At 36.4% G+C, this 23,507-nt stretch overlaps 1 protein-coding gene across 3 annotated transcripts in view; it reads right to left on the bottom strand.

Annotated features, from left to right (window-relative positions):
* LOC307198595 (uncharacterized protein) overlaps positions 1-23,507 on the bottom strand; it is a 298,263-nt gene that overhangs the window by 219,543 nt on the left and 55,213 nt on the right. For all 3 annotated transcript variants that reach the window (XR_013831648.1, XR_013831649.1, XM_079945593.1), the window contains exon 2: positions 2,167-2,235. Coding sequence is in view for 1 of the 3 variants with exons in the window: in XM_079945593.1 (XP_079801719.1) it covers positions 2,167-2,185 (19 nt within the window). In the remaining 2 variants the exon portion in view is untranslated. The remainder of the gene's footprint in view (positions 1-2,166; positions 2,236-23,507) is intronic.

Here is a 23,507-nt window from a genome sequence, read left to right as displayed (position 1 = left end):
AGTGTGAGGGTCCCTCTTTAGATGTAACTTCCAGTGAAGAAATTAGGTCCAAAGAGGGAAGTCCATATCTCCACAATAAGCACGAAGAAAAAAGCAATGGGCAGCAATGTAGAGAAACTAAAAAAATCACCGATGCCTAGAGCAAAGCCATCTCAGCTTTGGATAACTTAGGGTTCCCCAAGTCTGCTTGCCATACAAATGGGCCATAGATCCACAACATAGTATCATGTAGTGCAGATACCAAATAGAGTTTATCGAGTGAAAACACAATTATAAGCAGAGAAGTAGTAGAGTGCACACAGACTCTGAACCTCTCATTAACCCACACTTGGGCCAGGCATGGATAAAGTGTGTGAACACAGCTGACATTCCAATTATGGGACTCTGACCCATAATAATCTGTGTTTTTATAGGGCCAGGGAAAGGGAATAGCTATGAGAATATGTTACTTTGGAATGTTCCGCTCAGGGAAGAGGTCTTGTTATAAGAAATTTCGGGAACGAGTGCCTGCTATCAGCCAGCTAAGCTAACTCAGGCCTGCTGAGTCAGCTCTTTGCTAAACTATCAAAAGGAAATCAGACACCAGGTTCATCCGGATTTCTCTCTCCTCACGGCTTTCTGTTCATACAAGTTAAAAAGAAATGTGCCTACTATGGAAAGAGACCTCCAGATGGTACTTGTGCCTCATACCTTTAGTAACCAATCTAATCCTCCTTTTATAAACAGGTGGTCACTATCACCAGATATTTGAAGATACAAAAGTACAGATGATATAAGCAGAAATCAACAATACAAGAAAAAACATGAGAAATTTTTAAAGTTCTAATTATGAGAAGACAGTGGACCCATAACTTAAAAATAGGCTACTAAGAAAGGAAACATTCAGAGAACAACAAAGAGCTCTTTATCATTTTTAACATGACTTCCAAGATAATATATTGAACAGAGGGGCTGAATAATAGAATGGTTATGGCTAAAAAAATCAACCCAAGTAGGGTGCTAGATGATAAATCTCTTTATAATAGCACAAAAAGAAAGAGAAAAAAATAAGAGAGGAAAGAAGGAAGGGAGGGAGGAGGGGAAAAGAAGGAAAGAAGAGATTAGATTGAAAATGTAAAAATACAGTTTAAAATATATGGAAGAGAGTTCCATGATGCCAACATTCATCTGGTAGGAATTCAAGAAAGAGAGAAGAAAGAGAATGGGGGACAGAAAGAATAACCAAAGAAATAATAAGAGAAAAGTCCTGAGCTAAAGGACTTGAGTCATCAGTCTGAAATGGGCCATCAAAGAATAAGCAGAAATAATTTTAAGTCATATGTAGAGGTACAGACTGCTAAAATATTTATATTAAAAGATAAACTGAAAATCCCAAAAGTAAAAAAGTACCTTATAAACAAAAGAACAAATACTGAAGTGCCATCTGAGTTCTCATTGACAGGGAGTGCTAGTAGACAATGGAGCATTGTTTTCAGATTTCTGAAGGAAAATTATTTAGAACTGAAAATTCTAGTCACAGCCAAACCATCATTCAATGTGTGAGGACAAAATTAAGGCTTTAGATAGGTAAGGGATCAAAATATTCAATATCTACTCTGAAAAATGATCCAAGGATATGTCTCAGTGAAATGAAACAATAAATCCAAGAAAGAGAAGGACATGGAACACCTGGAATAGTAGTGAGTAAGATACACCACAAAACCACAAAACTTTCAATTGAATCTAAGCAACTGCTGGTAATATGCATAGGACACTTTAAACAGTATTAATAATAAAAATATTAAATAGCGAGGACATAATGTAACATATAATAACAATCCCAGATTTCCAATAAACCAAAAGGGAGGAAGAGGTTAATTTGCTAAAGATCTTGCCTTGTTCAGGTTATAGGTAATAAATATTGATTAATGCTTGATCTTATAGACATCAGTATAAACATAAAACTAACAACTAGAAAAATAAATATAAGATGTTGCTTTAGTTATCTACCACTGCTTTAGCATCTGTAACTTAAAACAACAATAATCATTCCTTTTTTCTCTCTCATGGTTTGGGGGATGACTGAGCACAACTAGGCATGAAGGCTCCTCACCTACACATGTCAGTTGTTGCTGAGTCTCTGCTGAGACCTCAGCTGGAGCTATTACTCAGAACACCTGCCGTTACCTGCATGTGGCCTCGCCATGCAAATGGAGCTTCTTGTAGCATGGTGTCTGGATTCCAATGGCAAGGATCCTGAGAGAGAGAGAGAGAAAGAAGTTGAGAGAAAGAGAGAGCCGGACAGAAGCTGTGATGCCTGTATCACTTTCTATTTGTTAGAAGCGCATCATTAAGGCCTGGCCCATATTCAAGAGAAGGGGTTTAGACTCCACTTCTTACTGCAAAAGTGTCAAAGAACTTGAAGACAGATTTCTAAGTTGTTTCAGATATATTATTTCCAAAAAGCAGCTAGTGGTTTAAAAAAGAAAGAGAGGGCTTCCCTGGTGGCGCAGTGGTTGAGCGTCTGCCTGCCAATGCAGGGGACACAGGTTCATGCCCTGGTCCGGGAAGATCCCTCATACTGCGGAACAGCTAGGCCCGTGAGCCATGGCCGCTGAGCCTGTGCGTCCGGAGCCTGTGCTCTGCAACAGGAGAGGCCACAACAGTGAGAGGCCTGTGTATCGTAAAAAAAAAATTTTAAAAAATAAAACCTTTATAGTCCTATCAAAAGTCAGAGAGAGAAATGAAACAATAAAAATTAAACGCTAGTAAACACAAAATAATATGGCAGCTTTAATGTTTCAAAAATTACAATGAATATGAATGGCTAATTTCTGCTGTTAAAAACAGAGACTAAAATTAGATTCAAACCAGGACTATCTACAGACTGTAAGCTGTTTTAAGAGACATACCTAATGTATGAAAGGAAATATGACAGTAAAGTGATGAACAAAAAAAAATCAAGCAAAGTAAATATCAGACAAAATAGAATTAATGGCAAAAATAACATTAATTGGGAATAATAAGCTAATGAAATGTTATAAATGCTAATAAAATTATCAAGAAGATAAAATACTCATGAATTTTTATGTAAGGACATCATTTTGAAACATATGAAACAAAAATGTTGGAAAGGTGAAGAACAGTCAGCTAAACACAGAGTGGAAAACCTTTCACATCATCAGAGACTGACAGATCAAGCACATAATAAATAACCAATAATAAGCAAGCCTAACTTAATAGGTATAAATATACTCAAAAAGATACATATTGTTTTCCAAAACCCATGACACATTGTAAAATTTGTCTGATGACCTCAAAGAAGTTTTCAGGTAAATCCAAAAACTAAAAATCATCTATTCTACATTATATAAATGCAATACAAGAAAACTGGAAATTAGCAACCAAAAGTTGCCCAGCTTGGAATTTAAAACATTCTTCTCTATCACACTTAAATTAAAAGGTAGATCAAAATTGAAAGTATATACCATTTTAACTGAACAAGAGCACAGCAATTCCTATGGGATGCTGTAGATCAATATTAGGAGAAATATTTATAGCCTCAAACTTGACCATGCATCAGAATCAGATGGAGAGCTTGTTAAAATGCAGGTTTTTGGGCCCCATTCCCAGAGTCTCTGATCAAGAGTGCTGGGGTGGGGCCTGAGAATTTTCATTTTGAGCAAGTTTCCAGATAACATTGAGGCTGCTGGTCCTGGGACCACACTTTGAGAACCACTGTTTTATAGTTTCACTTAAAGGAAGAGGAGGCCTTCTCTGATTACCCTAGCCCACCATCTGGTGCATTCTATCCATTTCAAATTTTAGCATCTCGTTACAAGTTTTATTTTTGTTTAATTGTTTGCCATCATTTTTCCTCTAAGCACATAAGAGATGATAATCATAATGATATGAATAATGATGACAGCGAACGAGCAAAATTTTGTAAATATAGATAAGTTGCCAAATACAGCATAAATTTATATGAAATTAAATGCCATGAATGTCAACAAGTGTTTCCATGTCTATAACCAGAATTTCCTGTGATGATCCAGTGGTTCTCCAACCTGGCTGCACACTGGCATTACCTGGGGAGTTTTGATAAGCACCAATGCCTAGATCTCAACTCAGAGATTGTGATTTAATTGGCCTGGAGTGTGGCTTAAGCCTAAGGAGTTTTAAAAGCTCCTAGGTGGTACCTATCTGCAGCCAAGATTGAGAACCACTGATCTATAACAAGGAAATCAAGTCAGAGATGACTACATCTTTCCCTTACTCTTAAAGGACAATCAAGCTATACATAAGTTTGGATACCAATTCCTGCCATCTCATGAATTCAATGGGAGTTTTGTCTGCTGAGGAAAAGCAGATACAACCCTCCAGCCTCCAGAATAGACATTGCTTTATGGTTCGTTGCTGCCCCACTCCCAACATATTTCACAGCAATTGTAACAACAGTATGAATTACAACTGATATGCTTTGAATGTTATTATCCATTTCCCCGTATCTTGACATTTGAGATGTAACCAAGAACGTTGCGTCCCCTTGGACTGGTTGAAGGGGGAGATTCTGATTAATGTCCTTTCAACTCCCATAAGAAACACATGGCTTGTATTAAAGACAAGATGAATGAATTGATATATTGGGAACGGCCTGCACATTAGACGAACATGACTTACTAAAGCCAGGAATGTCCTAATGATTAAATCTATCAATGTATGTGAATCAACTTATCTCCTTCAGGGAGAAGCTCTTTTAAATGGGTTGTGTTCTCTAGCAAAGCAAAAATCTTCTCCTTCACTGAACAGAAATCATCATTCATCCATGTAACTGTGAACATTAGAAATTTAATGAGCTGACAGTACAAAAATAAATTTACCTTATTCTCTGCTCTGATCACTTAAATGTATTATCCTTAAAAATACAAAAATCCATTGCCAAAATTTGTGTTTTTACTAATGTTAAACTTGTCAGATAAAATACAGGACCCCCAGTTAAATTAGAATTTCAAATAAACATCAAATAATTTTTTAGTATAAACATGTCCCAAATATTGCATGGGGCATACTTATCCTAAAAAATGTATTTTGTATTTATCTGAAATTCTAATTTAACTGGGTGTCCTGTATTTTTATTTGCTAAATCTGGCAACACTAAATACTGTGGACCACATGCTGGAGCCACATTCTTCAGTTTTAGGGTATTTATTTTTGGTGGCTATTTGGTCAGAAGACATGGTCTTATCACTAAATCAATACATTAAATTTCTCTGCTGGTAAAAAAATCGTTCTATAGACAGACAGCACCAACAAGTTAACCTTACTCTGACATGAATGAAAACCATTTCTAAGTGGTTATAGTTTCTAAAACAGAACTCCATCTACAATAAATGTAATTATTTCACTAAAATTGTTTGCATGTGTTTCTTTTCTGCACTGGGCCATGTTCCTGTACCATCTTAGTTGCCTTCATCTGTTACTTTGCAGACCTTCCTTTGCCCATACCTTTGATTTAAATTTATCATGACACATTTTTAAACAATAGCAGGAAACCTCACTTATGACTTTAATTATAAAATGGTGTTATAAAATTATATCCACATTTTATTTTTGGCAGGCTCAGTCCTCATTGAACATGAATATCTCAAGTTGGCCTCCGCAGTTCTCTTTGGTTGATTTCAGTGCTTACTGTATGTAATTGATATAAAAACACAAGTTTAGGAAGCAGTTATTGGAACTTGTTAAAAGAAGTAGCCACATTCATAAATACTTTCAGTTTGCTATGTAACATGCCAAGAGAATTAAATACACACTTTGGGGAATATGGGAGAAACTCTGACTTTTTAAAGAAAAACTGTTGTATTTTGCTCCTATGTTAATTGTTTGACTGTAAGGTCTATAGCTTTGTTTCTTTTCAAATCCCAACCGTGTCTAATAAGAAAAAAAAAAAGAAACAAAGTGAACTAGACAAACATGCATCTCTATAAATACCGGTTGACGCTTAAATAATTCTATTGTCCTTTCTTAGTGAAAAGAAATAAGAATGTGTCAGTCCTCTATTAGGTATAATAGAAAAGACCACAATAAAATCATAAAAAGCCATCATTGGAAGCCTCAAGTTTAATGCTGACTGAGGTAATCTCAATAAATTTTAAAAGTAGGAACTTTAAAAATCAAAACTAGTGATTCTTTTCCATTAATGTAGGCAAGTTTCCACATTCCTTTGGCTTCAAGACAAATGTAGTTTATAGCATAAAAGGGCTGCTTCTTTGTTTGCATTTCTCACATACGTACTACCAAAAAATATATTTCACTTAGCACAGAACAAACAAGTAGAGGGAAAAAAAGAAAGAGAGAGAATTCAATAAATTGTATTTCTAGTACTAATAAAGTGGCGAGGGAGATATTCTCAGCCCTCAACCTTTTTTTTTTTTTTTTTTTTTTGCGGTACGCGGGCGTCTCACTGTTGGGGCCTCTCCCATTGCGGAGCACAGGCTCTGGACGCGCAGGCTCAGCGGCCATGGCTCACGGGCCTAGCCGCTCTGCAGCATGTGGGATCTTCCCGGACCGGGACATGAACCAGTGTGCCCTGCATCGGCAGGCGGACTCTCAACCACTGCACCACCAGGGAAGCCCTCAACCTTTTATTTTTAAAATACCTATTTATGGGAATTCCCTGGTGGCGCAGTCGTTAAGAATCCGCCTGCCAATGCAGAGGCCATGGGTTCGAGCCCTGGTCCGGGAAGATCCCACATGCCACGGAGCAACTAAGCCCGTGCACCACAACTACTGAGCCTACACTCAAGAGCCCACAAGCCACAACTACTGAGCCCAAGTTCCACAACTACTGAAGCCCATGTGCCTAGAGCCTGTGCTCCATAACAAGAGAAGCCACCACAATAAGAAACTTGCCCACGACAATGAAGAGTAGCCCCCGCTCACAACAACTAGAGAAAGCCCGTGCACAGCAACAAAGGCCCAACACAGCCAAAAATAAATAAATATTTTTTTTAAATACCTATTTATGCTTTGACAATTATAGGATCTAATCATGCATATGCTGAGGAACCTGAGAAATGTATCTCAGAAAAGAGAATCTGTGACAAGCAACAGCATAATTTAGGTTAACATGAACTAAGAAGTTTCTCCAAGATATAGTCCCAACTTTCAAGTTGTTCATCATCTAACCTGAGCAATACAAACAGGAAATAATAAAGTGCTAAATGGTGTGCTACAAACTCTCAGAACAATAAAGACCAGAAAGGGGAGAGAGCAGTATAACTCAGAAGGATTTTGAGGCTTAAATTATACTTAGGCAAACATAGATTAAATAAGCCAGCACACGTGGAGATTGGCTGCCGGGGATAATACATCACCTGGTAATTGCCAAAATAGTGAAAAATAAGTGAAAACTAAGACTTAAAGTGGTGTTGGTCATATACAGTACAGTCAGAGCATCTTCAAAGAATAACTCTTTCAAAGAAGAAGAATATAAACTAGAAAACTCAAGGGAATCACATTAACCACTGACTTTCAGAAATGAAGTGACCTAAAAAAAAGACAACTTAGTCTTGGAACCACCAAAGACTATGTCAGAGGAGCCATGGCCCCCTAAAAGACCTTGAAGATGCACTTTCTTTGCTTCTTTTCCTCTATTCCCACTTTACAACCTCTCGCAACTCTGATCAGCAAGGCTACCTACAAGACAAATCCACAGTAAACACCAGCATTGCAGCTAATACTAAATAGCTTTCCTAATAAATTTTTATACTTACAAAGAAAATAGTAGCTGCAATTCCAAAAATATAATCATTGTATACCAAGCATTGTGCTAAGTGTTTGATCGGCATTATATCATACCATCAGCAAAATTCTATTTAATCCTCATGCACATAATTCTGTTTAATTCATTTTAAAAATGAGAAAACAATGGGCAGAGATAGGGCATAACTTGTCTAAGGTCACACAATTAATAAGAGCTGAACTGAGACTGAAATCCATGTCTGCCCAGGTCCCAAACTCACATTCGTTTCACTACATCCATGTCACAGAAATTGCTTGGAGAGCATTTATTTCCCCAACATTTTATTATGAAAAATTTCAAACACTAGGAAAGGCAAAAGAATTTGATAAACACCCATTTATCTACCCCCTAGATTCTACAATTAACACTTAACTATGCTTGCTTTGTCACATGTGTGTCTGTCTATCCATCCTTCTATCCATTCACCAATCTTATTTTTGATGTGATTAAAAGTAAATTACAGGCATCAATGGTTTTTACCTGTAAACATTTCAGCATGCAAGCCATTAATTGGAGTTCAACATTGTTTTCAGTTGCTCTTATTTTGAGATAACCTTAAATACAATAAATGTACAAATTTTAAGTGTACAAGTCAATGAGTTTTGACAAAGACATACATCTGTGCAACCCAAGCCCCTATCAAAATACAGAACATTACCATCACCCAGAAGATTCCTTCTCAGTCAATCCCCACCCCATTCCATAGGCACCCATTGGTCTTATTTTTTTCTACCATAGATTATTTTGCTTGTCCTTGGAAAGTGTTTTTAATGTATAGCTCTGGGCTCCACCGCAATCTGCTGAAAAGGAACTTTCATGTGTGAAGTTTAGAAATATGTGTATTTAACAAGCTCATCTGAAGACTGAGAGCCACTGTACTATTCCAGTCTACCTCTCTCTGTGAGACGTGATATAGTCCTCTGTTTTATTTTGATCTTTCTATTCTATGATCTTTCTATGTTCACCTAAGGGAAAATTTAATTCCAAATAGTTTTTCCCTAAATTGTTTTTATTCTCAGTAATTATGCTTACAACAAATTACACCTGTTTAAGGTAAGGAACAATCTGATTTACATAAGTATCACAGAAAGCAAGGTAGAGGCCATTAATTGTGAAAATGAGTCAGCAAAACAGTGCTATTATTGGGAGGGTCCAGTGGTATTCATGAATTAAGTGTGGTAATTTCAACAGTTGCATGGGCTGTGAGGAACATTTTGTAATATTAATGTATATTACTTTTGGATTTGTATATTCACAGGTCTTGATGAAACATGAAGTTTGATGCAGATACTTTACACGGGCAACTAAATAATCGTTGAACGGTAGCTCTGGAAAGTTTTACTTTTATAAAAATATGACATTTTAATTACATTTTCACAAATTAAGTAAAGTTGATATCCATTAGGTATAATTTTTCTTTTGGCTACTAATTTTGACAAGTATTTTTTTATATTTTAGAAGAAAAATAACTTTTGAAAACAAGTGAATAAAATTTTAATTTTTGAAATTTTTTACATTTACCTTAATTTACATTTTGGTGAAAATATTAAAGTTTTGTATACTAATTACAATTTCATCTTATTTTTTAATCTTTTAGATCAATCCAGTGACAATTCTGTCAATTCAATATCAATTTTGTGAAAATCTTGATTAAAAATAGATTTTTCTGAATAAAGGCAAAAAATTAACAATTTAATGATTATGTAGTTCTTTATTATTCATTCAAACATTGCTGATCCATCGATAGAATACTGAGACATTCAGGATAATTAAATTTATCATCTTTGATATTTTGTAGATTTTCAATCATGTTAGTTAAAATAGTAGGAGAGAAAATAATTTTGTGTGTTATCCTGATTTATTATTTCCAATTCTAACAACTAAAATAAATGCAGACTAAAATCATCCTTCTCCCACTATAGACACAAAAACATGTAGATAAAATACAAAAAGAAAGAGAGGGAGAGAGAAGGAAAAAAGAAATCTGCATATGCAAGAGGTAAAGAGGAATGAGTGCATGTATTGACACCAGGCCTGTATCAAAATCCTTCATGTGCACTCACAGCTGGAAGGGGAGGTCTTATCATCTGTGAGAAGACAAAGTTATGATTTTGGGCACAGAGGGGGCAAGGTGCTTCTGAACTATCTGCATAAAAGGATACAGTGAAAAGGCTTCTACCTTTGTGAAAGGGGAACTAGAAAAAAAACAGCTTTGAGACCTAATAAAGGATCAAGGAAGCTTGTCTTTTCTCAAAATTTTGAGTGAAATAAAGTAGAGTTTTCCCATGAGAAATTAAAATGTCAAACCCAAGAAATCCTAGAGTTTGCACTATTCAAGTGATGTCAGAATTCCAAGCTGATTGGATAATTAAAAATCTCAAGGACCTTAGGCAGAGGCAAAGCAAAACTCCTATGTAGGTTGCACACAACACCCACAAACACACATACAAATAACTTTTAAACCTTGATGAAGATAAACTCATGTTCAAAAATTACTCAACATGTGAGGAAACAATCTTCCATAAGAAGAAGTCAGCACATATGTCAAACTGGAATATGTATCATACCAAGAATTTGCAATAACAGAATAAGCTGAGAAAGATTAAAAAATAAGTATGTTTCTAATAAAGAGCTAAGAGAAGAAATGGAAACTATAAGGAAAGAACAGAGAACTCTGGGGAAAAAATAGCTAAAAGAGTTGGAGAAAGAAGCAATGACATTTAACTTAAATCTCAACAGATGGGTTAAAATACAGACTAGTTAAATTGAAAAAGGAAAAAAAGAATTAGTATCATAGAAGAGAGAAGATAGAGAATTATCGAGAAGTTAAAAAAAAAAGATAAGAGGTGTGGAAAGACAGAGCAGAATGAGAAGATTTAACTTACATAAAACTAGAGCTCCAGAAAGAGAGAACAGAGGTGCTAGCTGAGAAGATAATGGCTGAGAATCTTCCAGAACTGATGAAAAAACATAAATCCTGAGAATAAAGAAACACAAAAGATTGGGACTGACATATATACACTAATATTTATTAAATGGATAACTAATGAGAACCTGCTGTATAAAAAAATAAAATAAAATTCAAAAAAAAAGAAGCACAAAAACGTGTAGGCATAAAAAATTAATTAAAAAAATCATACCTAGATATACTGTTTAAATATTATAAGCATAAAAATAAAAATAAATCCATACCTAGATGTATTTTAATGAATCTGGAAAACAAAAAAGACAAAGAGATTCATAGAAGGGAAAATTTAACTACAAGAAACTATCAGAAGCCTTCTCCACAGTAACAGCAGGTGTCAGGAGACAGTGAAAAATATCTTCAGTGTTTAGAAAGAGCTAACTATGGCCTTAAGGCACTCTAACCAGCCAGTCAAGGTGTAAAATGAAAGTGAAGCTGATGCATTTTTAGTTATCTAAAGTCTAAAAGAATGCATTATTCAAAGATTTGCCCTGGAAAAACCAGTAAAGCATGATCTTCAGTAATAGGTCAATTGAACCCAGAAGGAAAATGTGAGATGCAAGAAGTAATTGTAAGCAAAGAAATTGTTAAATAGTGACAATAATAATAGTAACAATGACTAATTGAGGCATTTAGAAAAATGTAAAGCTAAACATAAGACAAAGGAATCCTGAAAAGTCACGGAGGGTGATAATCAAGATTTGATAGTAAGAGTTAATCAGCATAAGGGTAAAGGGGTTGATTATGTTTAGATTTGGTTAAATCAAGTATGCAAGAAGGAGGAGATATGGGGATATATGTATATGTATAGCTGATTCACTTTGTTATAAAGCAGAAACTAGCACACCATTGTAAAGCAATTATACTTCAATAAAGAGTATAATTTACTTACTGATTTATTAATAAATAAATTAATTTAATTTAAGTGTAATCTTTAAAACCACAGGAATAGAATCTAAAATTTCCAAACTAATAGAGAAGGAAAAGCAGAGAATAAAAGAAACTCAATAAAACACATACTGGAAAAAAGAGAAAAGTAAAGAAAAACCATGAAAAACAAAAATATGAAGTAAGATGACAGAAATAAATAAATTCAAGTGTAACAATATTCACAATAAATATGAGTAAGTTAAACTTGCCAGTTAAAAAATAAAAGTTCTTGGGTTTTTAGTCAGATCTTTAGTCGAGCTATATGCTCTTCACAAGAGACGTGATGACATAGATGACATGGAAATTATCAAAGAAATGTATGAAAAAGACAAATCAGGACTTCCAGTTAAACATTAGAAATTCAAATCAATTATTTATCTTTACTCTCCTCTAAAGCCCCCAAAAGGAATAAAGGAATAAACCCACAAAGGCAACAGAAGAGATGAGAAATGTCAAGAAAATTTAGGAAGAAGGAAAGCAGATGGATAAGTGATAACTGACTCAGCAGAGCAGGGCAAGTTGACACCCAGCAGCAAGTTTGCAGGACTCAAGAAGCAACATGAATGTCTGACTCACAGAGCAGAAGTCTAGAAGGGCCTAAAATGGAGGCATCAAGCACTTTTGAAAGCCCAGTGAAAACAGCAAGTCTGGTAAATCCTACATAAGAAACTGATGCCTTCTCCAAACATGCAAGGCCTCTCCACCCCAGCAAGAGACAAACCTCCCTGGGAGGGTTGTACAGACAGCCTCATAAACGGGAGAACAGGAAGAGCAAAGGACAGATGTGAGGTGCCAAATGAAACACAGAGATCATTTAATGATGAGATTACAAATGCCCTTCTTGTCTTGAAACTGAAATCACTGACTGTCAGGCCTAGCCTGCAGGTAGGAGATTAAATGTTCCACCTTGGGGAAACAGAATAGTCCAAAAGAAAACCTACATACATTTAGACTTGAGTGTCAGACAAAGACCTTAGTAATTGGATATCTACCCAATAATCTACAGTGAGCATCATTCTTAATTGAGATATATTAGATACATTACCTCTAATAGGGGAAAAGCAAGCATTTCTGCTATCATCACTTCAATTCAACACTGACCTAGACTTCTGAGCTATACAATAAGATGAAAAAGGAAAAAGAGAGATATAAGATAGAAGTAATATCATGTCACATATAATTGCCTACACAGAAAACACAAGAAAATACCTAAACTGTTAAAAGTTTTTATATAGAAAAATCTAAAAGAACACATGGAAATCCTTACTGGGAAAAATTAATAAATATAGTCAAAGGCTGGAGAATAATATTTAAAGAGAATGCCTTAGATGGAAAGACAATATTTTTTAAAAAGTCAATTCTCTTCCAAATTAACCTATAATTCCAATCAAAATCTAAGTTAGAAAAACTAGCCAGTCCTCCCCCTGTGTGTCTCCTTTACTACTCACACAGAACACTTCCCTTCTGACAGTTCTGGTCACCAAATGTGGAGGTGGTTTTCCACACACCAAACAATTCTCTGCAACACCAGCTGGGTGTTCTACAATTTAACTCAATTCTGACACCATCTACCCAGAGATAGTGTCAGCTCCCAAGGGTTGGGACACAGTCCCACATGACTGCTCCCACCTCACTTCAAATACCAATCACAATTAGTAGGTCCCCAGGTTACCCACAACTTCTGTCCAATATGGCTATAAATATGACGTTCCCACAACCCCCTCCTCAGGTTTGGTTAATTTGCTAGAGTAGCTCACAAAACTCAGGGAAACACTTATCTACATTTATCAGTTTATTAAAAAATATGATAAAGGATACAGATGACCAGCCAGATGAAGAGATACAGACAGCAAGGTCTGGGATTGTCCTGAGCACATGAGCTTCTGTCCCCATGGAGTTGGGATGCATCACCCTCCCAACTGCATGTGTTCACCAACCTGGAAGTTCTCAGAACAAACTATCGTTGAGATTTTATGGAGGCTTCCCCAAGTAGGCATGATCAATCATTAACTCCATTTCCAGCCCCTCTCTTCTCTCTGGAGGATGGAGAGTGGGACTGAAAATTCCAACTGGCTAATTATGGCTTGGTCTTTCTAGTGACCAGTCCCTATTCAGGACCCCACCCAGAGTCATCTTATTACAACAAAAGATGCTCCTAATCCTCTTGTCACTTAGGAATTTACAAGGGTTTTAGGAGTTCTGTGCCAGGAATCAGGGGCAAAAATGAATATATATATTTTTTTCTACCTCACAGTTTCAGTGTTTTTTCAAGGACCTTGGCAAGCTAACCCTAAAATTCATTTTGGAGGATTAAAAGACAAGAATAGCCGAGACACTTAATCATGGTGTATGATCCTTTTAATGTGCTGTTGGATTCTGTTTGCTAGTATTTTGTTGAGGATTTTTGCATCTATGTTCATCAGTGATACTGGCCTGTAGTTTGCTTTCTTTGTGACATCTTTGTCTGGTTTTGGTATCAGGATGATGGTGGTCTCGTAGAATGAGTTTGGGAGTGTTCCTCACTCTGCTACATTTTGGAAGAGTTTGAGAAGGATAGGTGTTAGCTCTTCTCTAAATGTTTGATAGAATTTCCCTGTGAAGCCATTTGGTCCTGGGCTTTTGTTTGTTGGAAGATTTTTATTCACAGTTTCAATTTCAGTGCTTGTGATTTGTCTGTTCATATTTTCTTTTTCTTCCTGGTTCAGTTTTGGCAGGCTGTGCATTTCTAGGAATTTGTCCATTTCTTCCAGGTTGTCCACTTTATTGGCATAGAGTTGCTTGTAGTAATCTCTTATGATCTTTTGTATTTCTGCAGTGTCAGTTGCTACGTCTCCTTTTTCATTTCTACTTCTGTTGATTTGAGTCTTCTCCCTTTTTTCTTGATGAGTCTGGCTAATGGTTTATCAATTTTGTTTATCTTCTCAAAGAACCAGATTTTAGTTTTATTGATCTTTGCTATCGTTTCCTTCATTTCTTTTCCATTTATTTCTGATCTGATCTTTACGATTTCTTTCCTTCTGCTAACTTTTGGGGGTTTTTCTGTTCTTCTTTCTCTAATTGCTTTAGGTGCAAGGTTAGGTTGTTTATTTGAGATGTTTCCTGTTTCTTAAGGTAGGATTGTATTGCTATAAACTTCCCTCTTAGAACTGCTTTTGCTGCATCCTGTAGGTTTTGGGTTGCCGTGTCTCCATTGTCATTTGTTTATAGGTATTTTTTGATTTCCTCTTTGATTTCTTCAGTGATCACTTCGTTATTAAGTAGTTTATTGTTTAGCCTCGATGTGTTTGTATTTTTTACAGATCTCTTCCTGTAATTGATGTCTAGTCTCAGAGCGTTGTGCTCAGAAAAGATACTTGATACAATTTCAATTTTCTTAAATTTACCAAGGCTAGATTTGTGACCCAAGATATCATCTATCCTGGAGAATGTTCCATGAGCATTTGAGAAAAATGTCTATTCTGTTGTTTTTGGATGGAATGTCCTATAAATATCAATTAAGTCCATCTTGTTTAATGTATCATTTAAAGCTTGTGTTTCCTTATTTATTTTCATTTTGGATGATCTGTCCATTGGTGAAAGTGGAGTGTTAAAGTCTTCTACTATGATTGTGTTACTGTCAATTTCCCCCTTTTTGGCTGTTAGTATTTCCCTTATGTATTGAGGTGCTCCTATGTTGGGTGTATAAATAGTTACAATTGTTATATCTTCTTCTTGGATCGATCCCTTGATCATTATGTAGTGTCCTTCTTTGTCTCTTGTAATAAAGTAGGCATACAGGGAACTTTCCTCACATAATAAAGGCCGTATATGACAAACCCACAGCCAACATCGTCCTCAATTGTGAAACACTGAAACCATTCCACTAAGATCAGGAAGAAGACAAGGTTGTCCACTCTCACCATTCTTATTCAACATGGTTTTGGAAGTTCTAACCACAGCAATCAGAGAAGAAAAGGAAATAAAAGGAATCCAAATTGGAGAAGAAGAAGTAAATCTGTCACTGTTCACAGATGACATGATACTCTACATAGAGAATCCTAAAAATGCTACCAGAAATATACTAGAGCTAATCAATGAATTTGCTAAAGTAGCAGGATACAAAATTAAGGCACAGAAATCTCTGGCATTCTTATACACTAATGATGAAAAATCTGAAAGTAAAATTAAGAAAACACTCCCATTTACCATTGCAACAAAAAGAATAAAATATTTAGGAATAAACCTACCTAAGGAGACAAAAGACCTGTACGCAGAAAATTATAAGACACTGATGGAATAAATTAAAGATGATACAAATAGATGGAGAGATATACCATGTTCTTGGATTGGAAGAATCAACATTGTGAAAATGACTCTACTACCCAAAGCAATCTACAGACTCAATGCAATCCCTATCAAACTACCACTGGCATTTTTCACAGAACTAGAACAAAAAATTTCACAACTTCTATGGGAACACAAAAGACACCGAATAGCCAAAGCAATCCTGAGAACGAAAAATGGAGCTGGAGGGATCAGGCTCCCTGACTTCAGACTATACTACAAAGCTACAGTCATCAGGACAGTATGGTACTGGCACAAAAGCAGAAATATAGATCAATGGAACAGGATAGAGAGCCCATTATGAGGCATTATGCTAGGGGCAAACAATAGAAAAATGAATCAGGATGTGGTCCCAAGCCTCAAATAACTCATATAACAACAGGTCATATTGCAATATAGAAATCTTGTCTAGGCATGTAAAGTTCTCTAGGAATGCAAAGGAAGGAGCAATTACTTCTTAAGTGAGATGAAAGAGAAAGTCAAAGGAAAAGTGGCATTTGAGCCAGATCTTGGAGAATGAGCAGGTTTGCCAAGTTGAGACACTCCAACCAGAGGCTATATTTCAGGAGACACCAGTGGATGGAATGTAAGGGGAAGGGTAGTGGAGACAGACTTGGAAAGAGGGGAGCCGCAGGTTCTTAAGGGCTTTGTAAGTCAGATGTTGGACTGTAACCCAGTGGTTCTAAAACATAAATGTGCATAAGAATCACTGGAAAATTCAGATTCAGGAGGTCTGGCTGGAGATTGTGCATTTCTAACAAGCTCCCAGTAGATGCTGGTCTGAGCAGTACACCCAGATAGCAAGGCTCTGGAACTGGGCTAACCAATACAGTAGCCACTAGTCACACATGCTAGTCAAATTTAAACCGTAATTATTTTAAATTAAATAATGTTTAAATCTAGGTCCTCAGTTTCACTGACCACATTTCAAATGCTCAGTACCCATTGAGGCTAGTGGTCACTGTATTGAACAGTGCAGAAACAGACATTTCCACCATCCCAGAGGGTTCCATTGGCCAGAGCTGATTCTAGAAGACAACATGGCATGATTAAGTATTTTCATAGAGAGATGTCAACTGAAAGAAAAACACACAACATAAGCGCAGTGATTTTCAGTTTTATTCAGGGATCTTACTGAGGACTATAGCCCAGAAGACAGACTCTCATGTAGCTCTGACGAACTGCTCCTAAAAGACAGAGGAGTCGCAGGATATAGATAAATTTTTCACTGCAAAAAACCATGTAGTCCAACATAAAAGATTACTGCTAATCACAAAGAACAGACATCTAAAGTTGATTTTAGTGTTTTTCTATGTATAGAAAGATGCAAGAATCTGAAGTCATTGAAATTTGTCCTTAGATTATCTAGGGGCCAGTCTATCCAGTGCACAGAATGCTTCCTGGTTTTCTCCATCCTGAATTCCCCATAGGGCTCACTGTCCGTGGGTGACAACAGTGGATAATGATCTTTTATTTTTTTAAATGATCTTTATTGGAGTATAATTGCTTCACAATACCGTGTTAGTTTCTGTTGTACAACAAAGTTAATCAGCCATATGCATACATATATCCCCATATCATCTCTCTCTTGGGCCTCCCACCCACCCTCCCTATTGTACCCCTCTAGGTCATCACAAAGCATTGAGTAGATCTCCCTGTGCTATGCTGCTGCTTCCCACTAACTAACTATTTTACATTTTGTAGTGTATATATGTTGCTGCTACTCTCACTTTGCCCCAGCTTCCCCTTCCCCCACCCCAAGTCCTCAAGTCTATTCTCTATGTCTACATCTTTATTCCTGCCCTGCCACAAGGTTCATTGGGTTTTTTTAGACTCCATATATATGCATTAGCATGCAGTATTTGTTTTTCTCTTTTTGACTTACTTCACTCTGTATGACAAACTCTAGGTCCATCCACCTCACCACAAATAACTCAATTTTGTTTCTTTTTAGGGCTGAGTAATATTCCACTGTATATATGTGCCACATCTTCTTTATCCATTCATCTCTCGATGGACATTTAGGTTGCTTCCATTTCCTGGCTATTGTAAATAGTGCTGCAATGAAGATTGTGGTACATGTATCTTTTTGAATTATGGTTTTCTCAGGGTATATGCCCAGTAGTGTCACTACTGGGTCATATGGTAGTTCTATTTTTAGTTCTTCAAGGAACCTCCATACTGTTCTCCACAGTGGCTGTATCAATTTACATTTCCACCAACACTGCAGGAGGGTTCACTTTTCCCCACATCCTCTCCAGCATTTATTGTTTCTAGATTTTTTTTTGATAATGGTCATTCTGACCAGTGTGAAGTGACACCTCATTGTAGTTTTGATTTGTATTTCTCTAATAATTAGTGATGTTGAGCAACTTTTCATGTGTCTCTTGGCCATCTGTATGTCTCCTCTGGTGAAATGTCTATATAGATCTTCTGTCCATTTTTTAATTGGATTGTTTGTTTTTTTGATATTGAGCTCCATGAGCTCTTTGTATATTTTAGAGATTAATCCTTTGTCCATTTTGTCATTTGAAAATATTTTCTCCCACTCTGAGGGTTGTCTTTTTGTCTTGTTTATGGTTTCCTTTCCTGTTCAAAAGCTTTTAAGTTTCATTAGGTCCCATTTGTTTATTTTTGGGTTTATTTCCATTTCTCTAGGAGGTGGGTTAAAACATGTCTTGCTCTGGTTTATGTCAAAGAGTGTTTTTGCTATGTTTTCCTCTAAGAGTTTTATAGTGTCTGGTCTTACTTTTAGGTCTTTAATCCATTTTGAGTTTATTTTTGTGTATGGTGTTCAGTAGTGTTCTAATTTCAGTCTTTTACATGTAGCTGTCCAGTTTTCACACCACCACTTATTGAAGAGACTGTCTTTTCTCCATTGTATGTTCTTGCCTCCTTTGTTGTAAATTAGGTGACCATATGTGCATAGGTTTACCTCTGGGCTTTCTATTCTCATTTATCTATATTTCTGCTTTTGTGCCAGTACCATACTGTCTTAATAACTGTACCTTTGAAGTGTAGTTTAAAGTCAGGAAACTGATTCCTCCAGCTCTGTTTTTCTTTCTCAAGATTGCTTTGGCTCTCTGGGGTCTTTTGTGTTCCCATATGAATTGTAAAATTTGTTGTTCTATTTCTGTGAAGAATGCCATTGGTAGTTTGATAAGGATTGTGTTGAATCTCTAGATCCCTTTGGGTAGTATAGTCATTTTCACAATATTGATTCTTCCAATCCAAGAATGTGATATATTTCTCCATCTGTTTATGTCATCTTTGATTACTTTCATCAGTGTTTTATAGTTTTCTGAATATAAGTCTTTTCCATCTTTAGGTAGGTTTATTCCTAGGTATTTTATTCTTTTTTTGCAAAGGTAAATGGGAGTGTTTCCTTAATTTCTCTTTCTGATTTTTCCTTGTTAGTGTATAGGAATGTCAGAGTTTTCTGTGCATTAATTTTGTATCCTGCCACATTACCAAATTCACTGATTAGTTCTAGTAGTTTTCTGGTGGCATCTTTAACATGCTCTATGTATAGTATCATGTCATCAGTAAACAGTGACAGTTTTATGTCTTTTCCAATTTGTATTTGTTTTACTTCTATTGCTTCTCTGATTGTTGTGGCTAGGACTTCCAAAACTATGTTGAATGAGAGTGGCAAGAGTGGACGTCCTTGTACTCTTCCTGATCTTGGTGGAAATGCTTTCAGTTTTTCACGATTGAGAATTATGTTGGCTGTGGGTTTGGCATATATGGCCTTTATTATGTTGAGATAGGTTCCCTCTATACCCATTTTCTGGAGACTTTTTATCATAAATCAGTGTTCAGTTTTGTCAAAAGCTTTTTCTGCATCTATTGAGATGATCATATGGTTTTTATTCCTTAATTTGTTAATGTGGTGTATTTCATTGATTGATTTGTGTATATTGAAGTATCCTTGCATCCCTGGGATAAATCCCACTTGATCATGGTGTATGGTCCTTTTAATGTGTTGTTGGATTCTGTTTGCTACTATTTGTTCAGGATTTTTTGGTCAGTGTTCATCAATGATATTGGTCTATAATTTCCTTTTTTGTGATACCTTTTTCTGGTTTTGGTATCAGGGTGATGGTGGCTTCGTAGAATGAATTTGGGAGTGTTCCTCCCTCTGCAATTTTTTGGAACAGTTTGAGAAGGATCGGTGTTAGCTCTTCTCTAAAGGTTTGGTATAATTTGCCTGTGAAGCCCTCTGGTCCTGGACTTTCATTTGTTGGGAGATTTTTTTTTTTTTTTTTTTTTTTTTTTTTTTGCAGTACGTGGGCCTCTCACTGTTGTGGCCTCTCCCGTTGTGGAGCACAGGCTCCGGACACACAGGCTCAGCAGCCATGGCTCACGGGCCCAGCTGCTCTGCGGCATGTGGGATCCTCCTGGACTGGGGTACAAACCCGTGTCCCCTGCATCGGCAGGCGGACTCTCAACCACTGTGCCACCAGGGAAGCCCCGGGAGATTTTTAATTAAAGTTTCAATTTCATTATTTGTGATAAGTCTGTTTATATTTTCTAATTCTTCTTGTTGCAGCCTTGGAAAATTGTACCTTTCCAAGAATTTGTCCATTTCTTCATGGTTGTCCATTTTTTTGGCATATAGTTGTTTGTAGTAGTCTCTTATAATCCTTTGTATTCCTACAGTGTCAATTGTGATTTCTCCTTTTTCATTTCTAATTTTTATTGATTTGAGACCTCTCCATTTTTTCCTTGATGAGTCTGACTAAGAGTTTATCAATTTTCTTTATTTTCTCAAAAAAACAGCTTTTAGTTTTATTGACCTTTGCTATTGTTTTCTTTGTTTCTATTTATTTTATTTCTCTCTGATCTTTATGATTTCTTTCCTTCTACTGACTTTGGATTTTCTTTGTTCTTCTTTCTCTAGTTGCTTTAGGTGTAGAGTTAGATGGTTTATTTGAGATTTTTCTTGTTTCTTGAGGTGAGATTATATTACTATAAACTTCCCTCTTAGAACTGCTTTTGCTGCATCCCATAGGTTTCTGGTTATCATGTTTTCATTGTCATTTGTTTCTACGTATTTTTTAATTTCTTCTTTGATTTCTTCAGTGATCTCTTGGTTATTTAGTAGCACACGGTTTAGCCTCCATGTATTTGTGATTTTTTTCAGTTTCTTTCCTGTAATTGATTTCCAATCCTATAGCATTGTGGTTAGAAATGATGCTTGATACAATTTCAATTTCCTTAATTTTTCAAGGCTTGAGTTTTGATCCAAGATATGATCTATCCTGGAGAAAGTTTCATGTGCACTTGAGAAGAAACTATATTCTGCCACTTTCAGGTGGAATGTTCTATAAATATCAATTGAATCTATCTGGTCTATTGTGTCATTTAAAGCTCGTGTTTCCTTCTTTATTTTCTGTTTGAATGACCTGTCCATTTGGTGTAAGTGGTGTGTTAAAGTCCCCTACTATTATCATGTTACTGTCAATTTCTCCTTTCATGGTTGTTAGCTTTTGCCTATGTATTGAGGTGTTCCTATGTTGGGTGCATAAACATTTATAATTGTTATATCTTCTTCTTGGATTGATCCCTTGATCATTATGTAGTGTCCTTCCTTATCTCTTGTAACAGTCTTTATTTTAAAGTCTATTTTATCTGATATGAGTATTGCTACTCCAGCTTTCTTTTGATTTCCATTTGCATGGAATATCTTTTTCCATCCCTTCATTTTCAGTCTGTATGTGTCCCTAGGTCTGAAGTGGGTCTCTTGTAGACAGCATATTAATGGGTCTTGTTTTGTATTCATGCAGCCAGTCTGTGTCTTTTGGTTGGGGCATTTAATCCACTTACATTCAAGGTTATTATCAATATTTATGTTCCTATTGCCATTTTCTTAATTGTTTAGGGATTGTTTTTGTGGGTCTTTTTCTTCTCTGTGTTTCTCACCTAGAGAAATTTCTTTAGCATTTGGTGTAAAGCTGGTTTGGTGGTGTTGAATTCTCTTAGCTTTTGCTTATCTGAAAAGCTTTTGATTTCTCCATTGAATCTGAATGAGATCTTTGCTGGGTAGAGTAATCTTGGTTGTAGGTTGTTCTCTTTCATCACTTTAAGTATATCCTGCCACTCCTTTCTTGCCTGTAGAGTTTCTGCTAAAAAATCAGCTGATAACCTTATAGGGATTACGTTGTATGTTATTTTTTGTTTTTCCCTTGCTGCTTTTAATATTTTTTCTTTGAATTTAATTCTTTTAGTTTGATTAATATGTGTCTTGGTGTGTTTCTCCTAGGGTTTATTCTGTATGGGACTCTCTGTGCTTCCTTTACTTGGGTGACTATTTCCTTTCCCATGTTAGGGAAGTTTTTGACTATAATCTCTTCAAATATTTTCTCAGACCCTTTCTTTTTCCTTCTTCTTCTGGGACCCTTATAATCGAATGTTGGTGTGTTTAGTGTTGTCCTAAAGGTCTCTGAGATTGTCTTCAATTCTTTTCATTCTTTTTTCTTTATTCTGCTCCTCAGCAGTTACTTCCACCCTTTTGTCTTCCAGTTCACTTATTCATTCTTCTGCCTCAGTTTTTCTGTTATTGATTCCTTCTAGTGTATATTTCATTTCAGTTATTGTGTTGTTCATCTCTGTTTGTTTGTTCTTTAGTTATTCTAGATCTTTGTTAAACATTTCTTGTATTTTCTCAATCCATGCCTACATTCTATTTCCGAGATTCTGGATCATCTTTACTATCATTACTTTGAATTCTTTTTCAAGTAGATTGCCTATTTCCTCTTTATTTATTTGGTCTTGTAGGTTTTTACCTTGCTCCTTCAGCTATGACATATTTTTTGCCATCTCTCTCTTTTTTTTTTTTTTTTTTATGAGTGGGATTGTATTCCTGTCTTACTGGTTATTTGGCCTGAGGCTTCCAACACTGGAGTTTGTAGGCTGTTGCGTAGAGCTGGGTCTTGGTGCTGAGATGAGGACCTCTGGGAGACCTCACTCTGATGAATATTCCTTGGGGTCTGAGGTTCTCTGTTAGTCCTGTGGTTCGGACTCAGAGATCCCACTGCAGGAGCTTCAGCCCAACCCCCCAGCTAATGAACCAAGATCTCACAAGCTATGCGGGGCAGCAAAAAAAAAAAAAAGAGAACAATAACAATGTAAGAAATAAAATTAGACTAGGAAACTAACAGATATGTTAGAAAGAATGTAAAAATAAAAATATAGATGAAACAACAACCGGAATGTAAAACAGAACCACCATGGTAAAACAGAGGAGGAGAAAAAAATAAGAAAAGATAGAAAAGGCCTTGGATATGGAGGGCGGGGCCTAAGAAGGGGCGTGGTTTGGACAATGGGTGGGGCCTATGCTTAGGACCCACAGGGCTGGAAAAGGCACTGGGGGTTATGGTGGGGGGGGAGGCTTAGGCTCAACAGAACAGAAGATGCCCAGGCGTGCTTCCCACCTCTGGTCTCAGAGGTTTGGGGACCCCACCTGGGAGCCTAGCAGGCTTTCCAGGCCCGAGTGTGCAGGGC

The sequence above is a fragment of the Stenella coeruleoalba genome (genome assembly GCF_951394435.1).
Source record: "Stenella coeruleoalba genome assembly, chromosome: 15".
Lineage (NCBI taxonomy): Eukaryota > Metazoa > Chordata > Mammalia > Artiodactyla > Delphinidae > Stenella > Stenella coeruleoalba.
The sequence above is the reverse complement of the archived record's forward strand: the minus strand, read 5'-3'. Positions and strand labels throughout refer to the sequence as shown.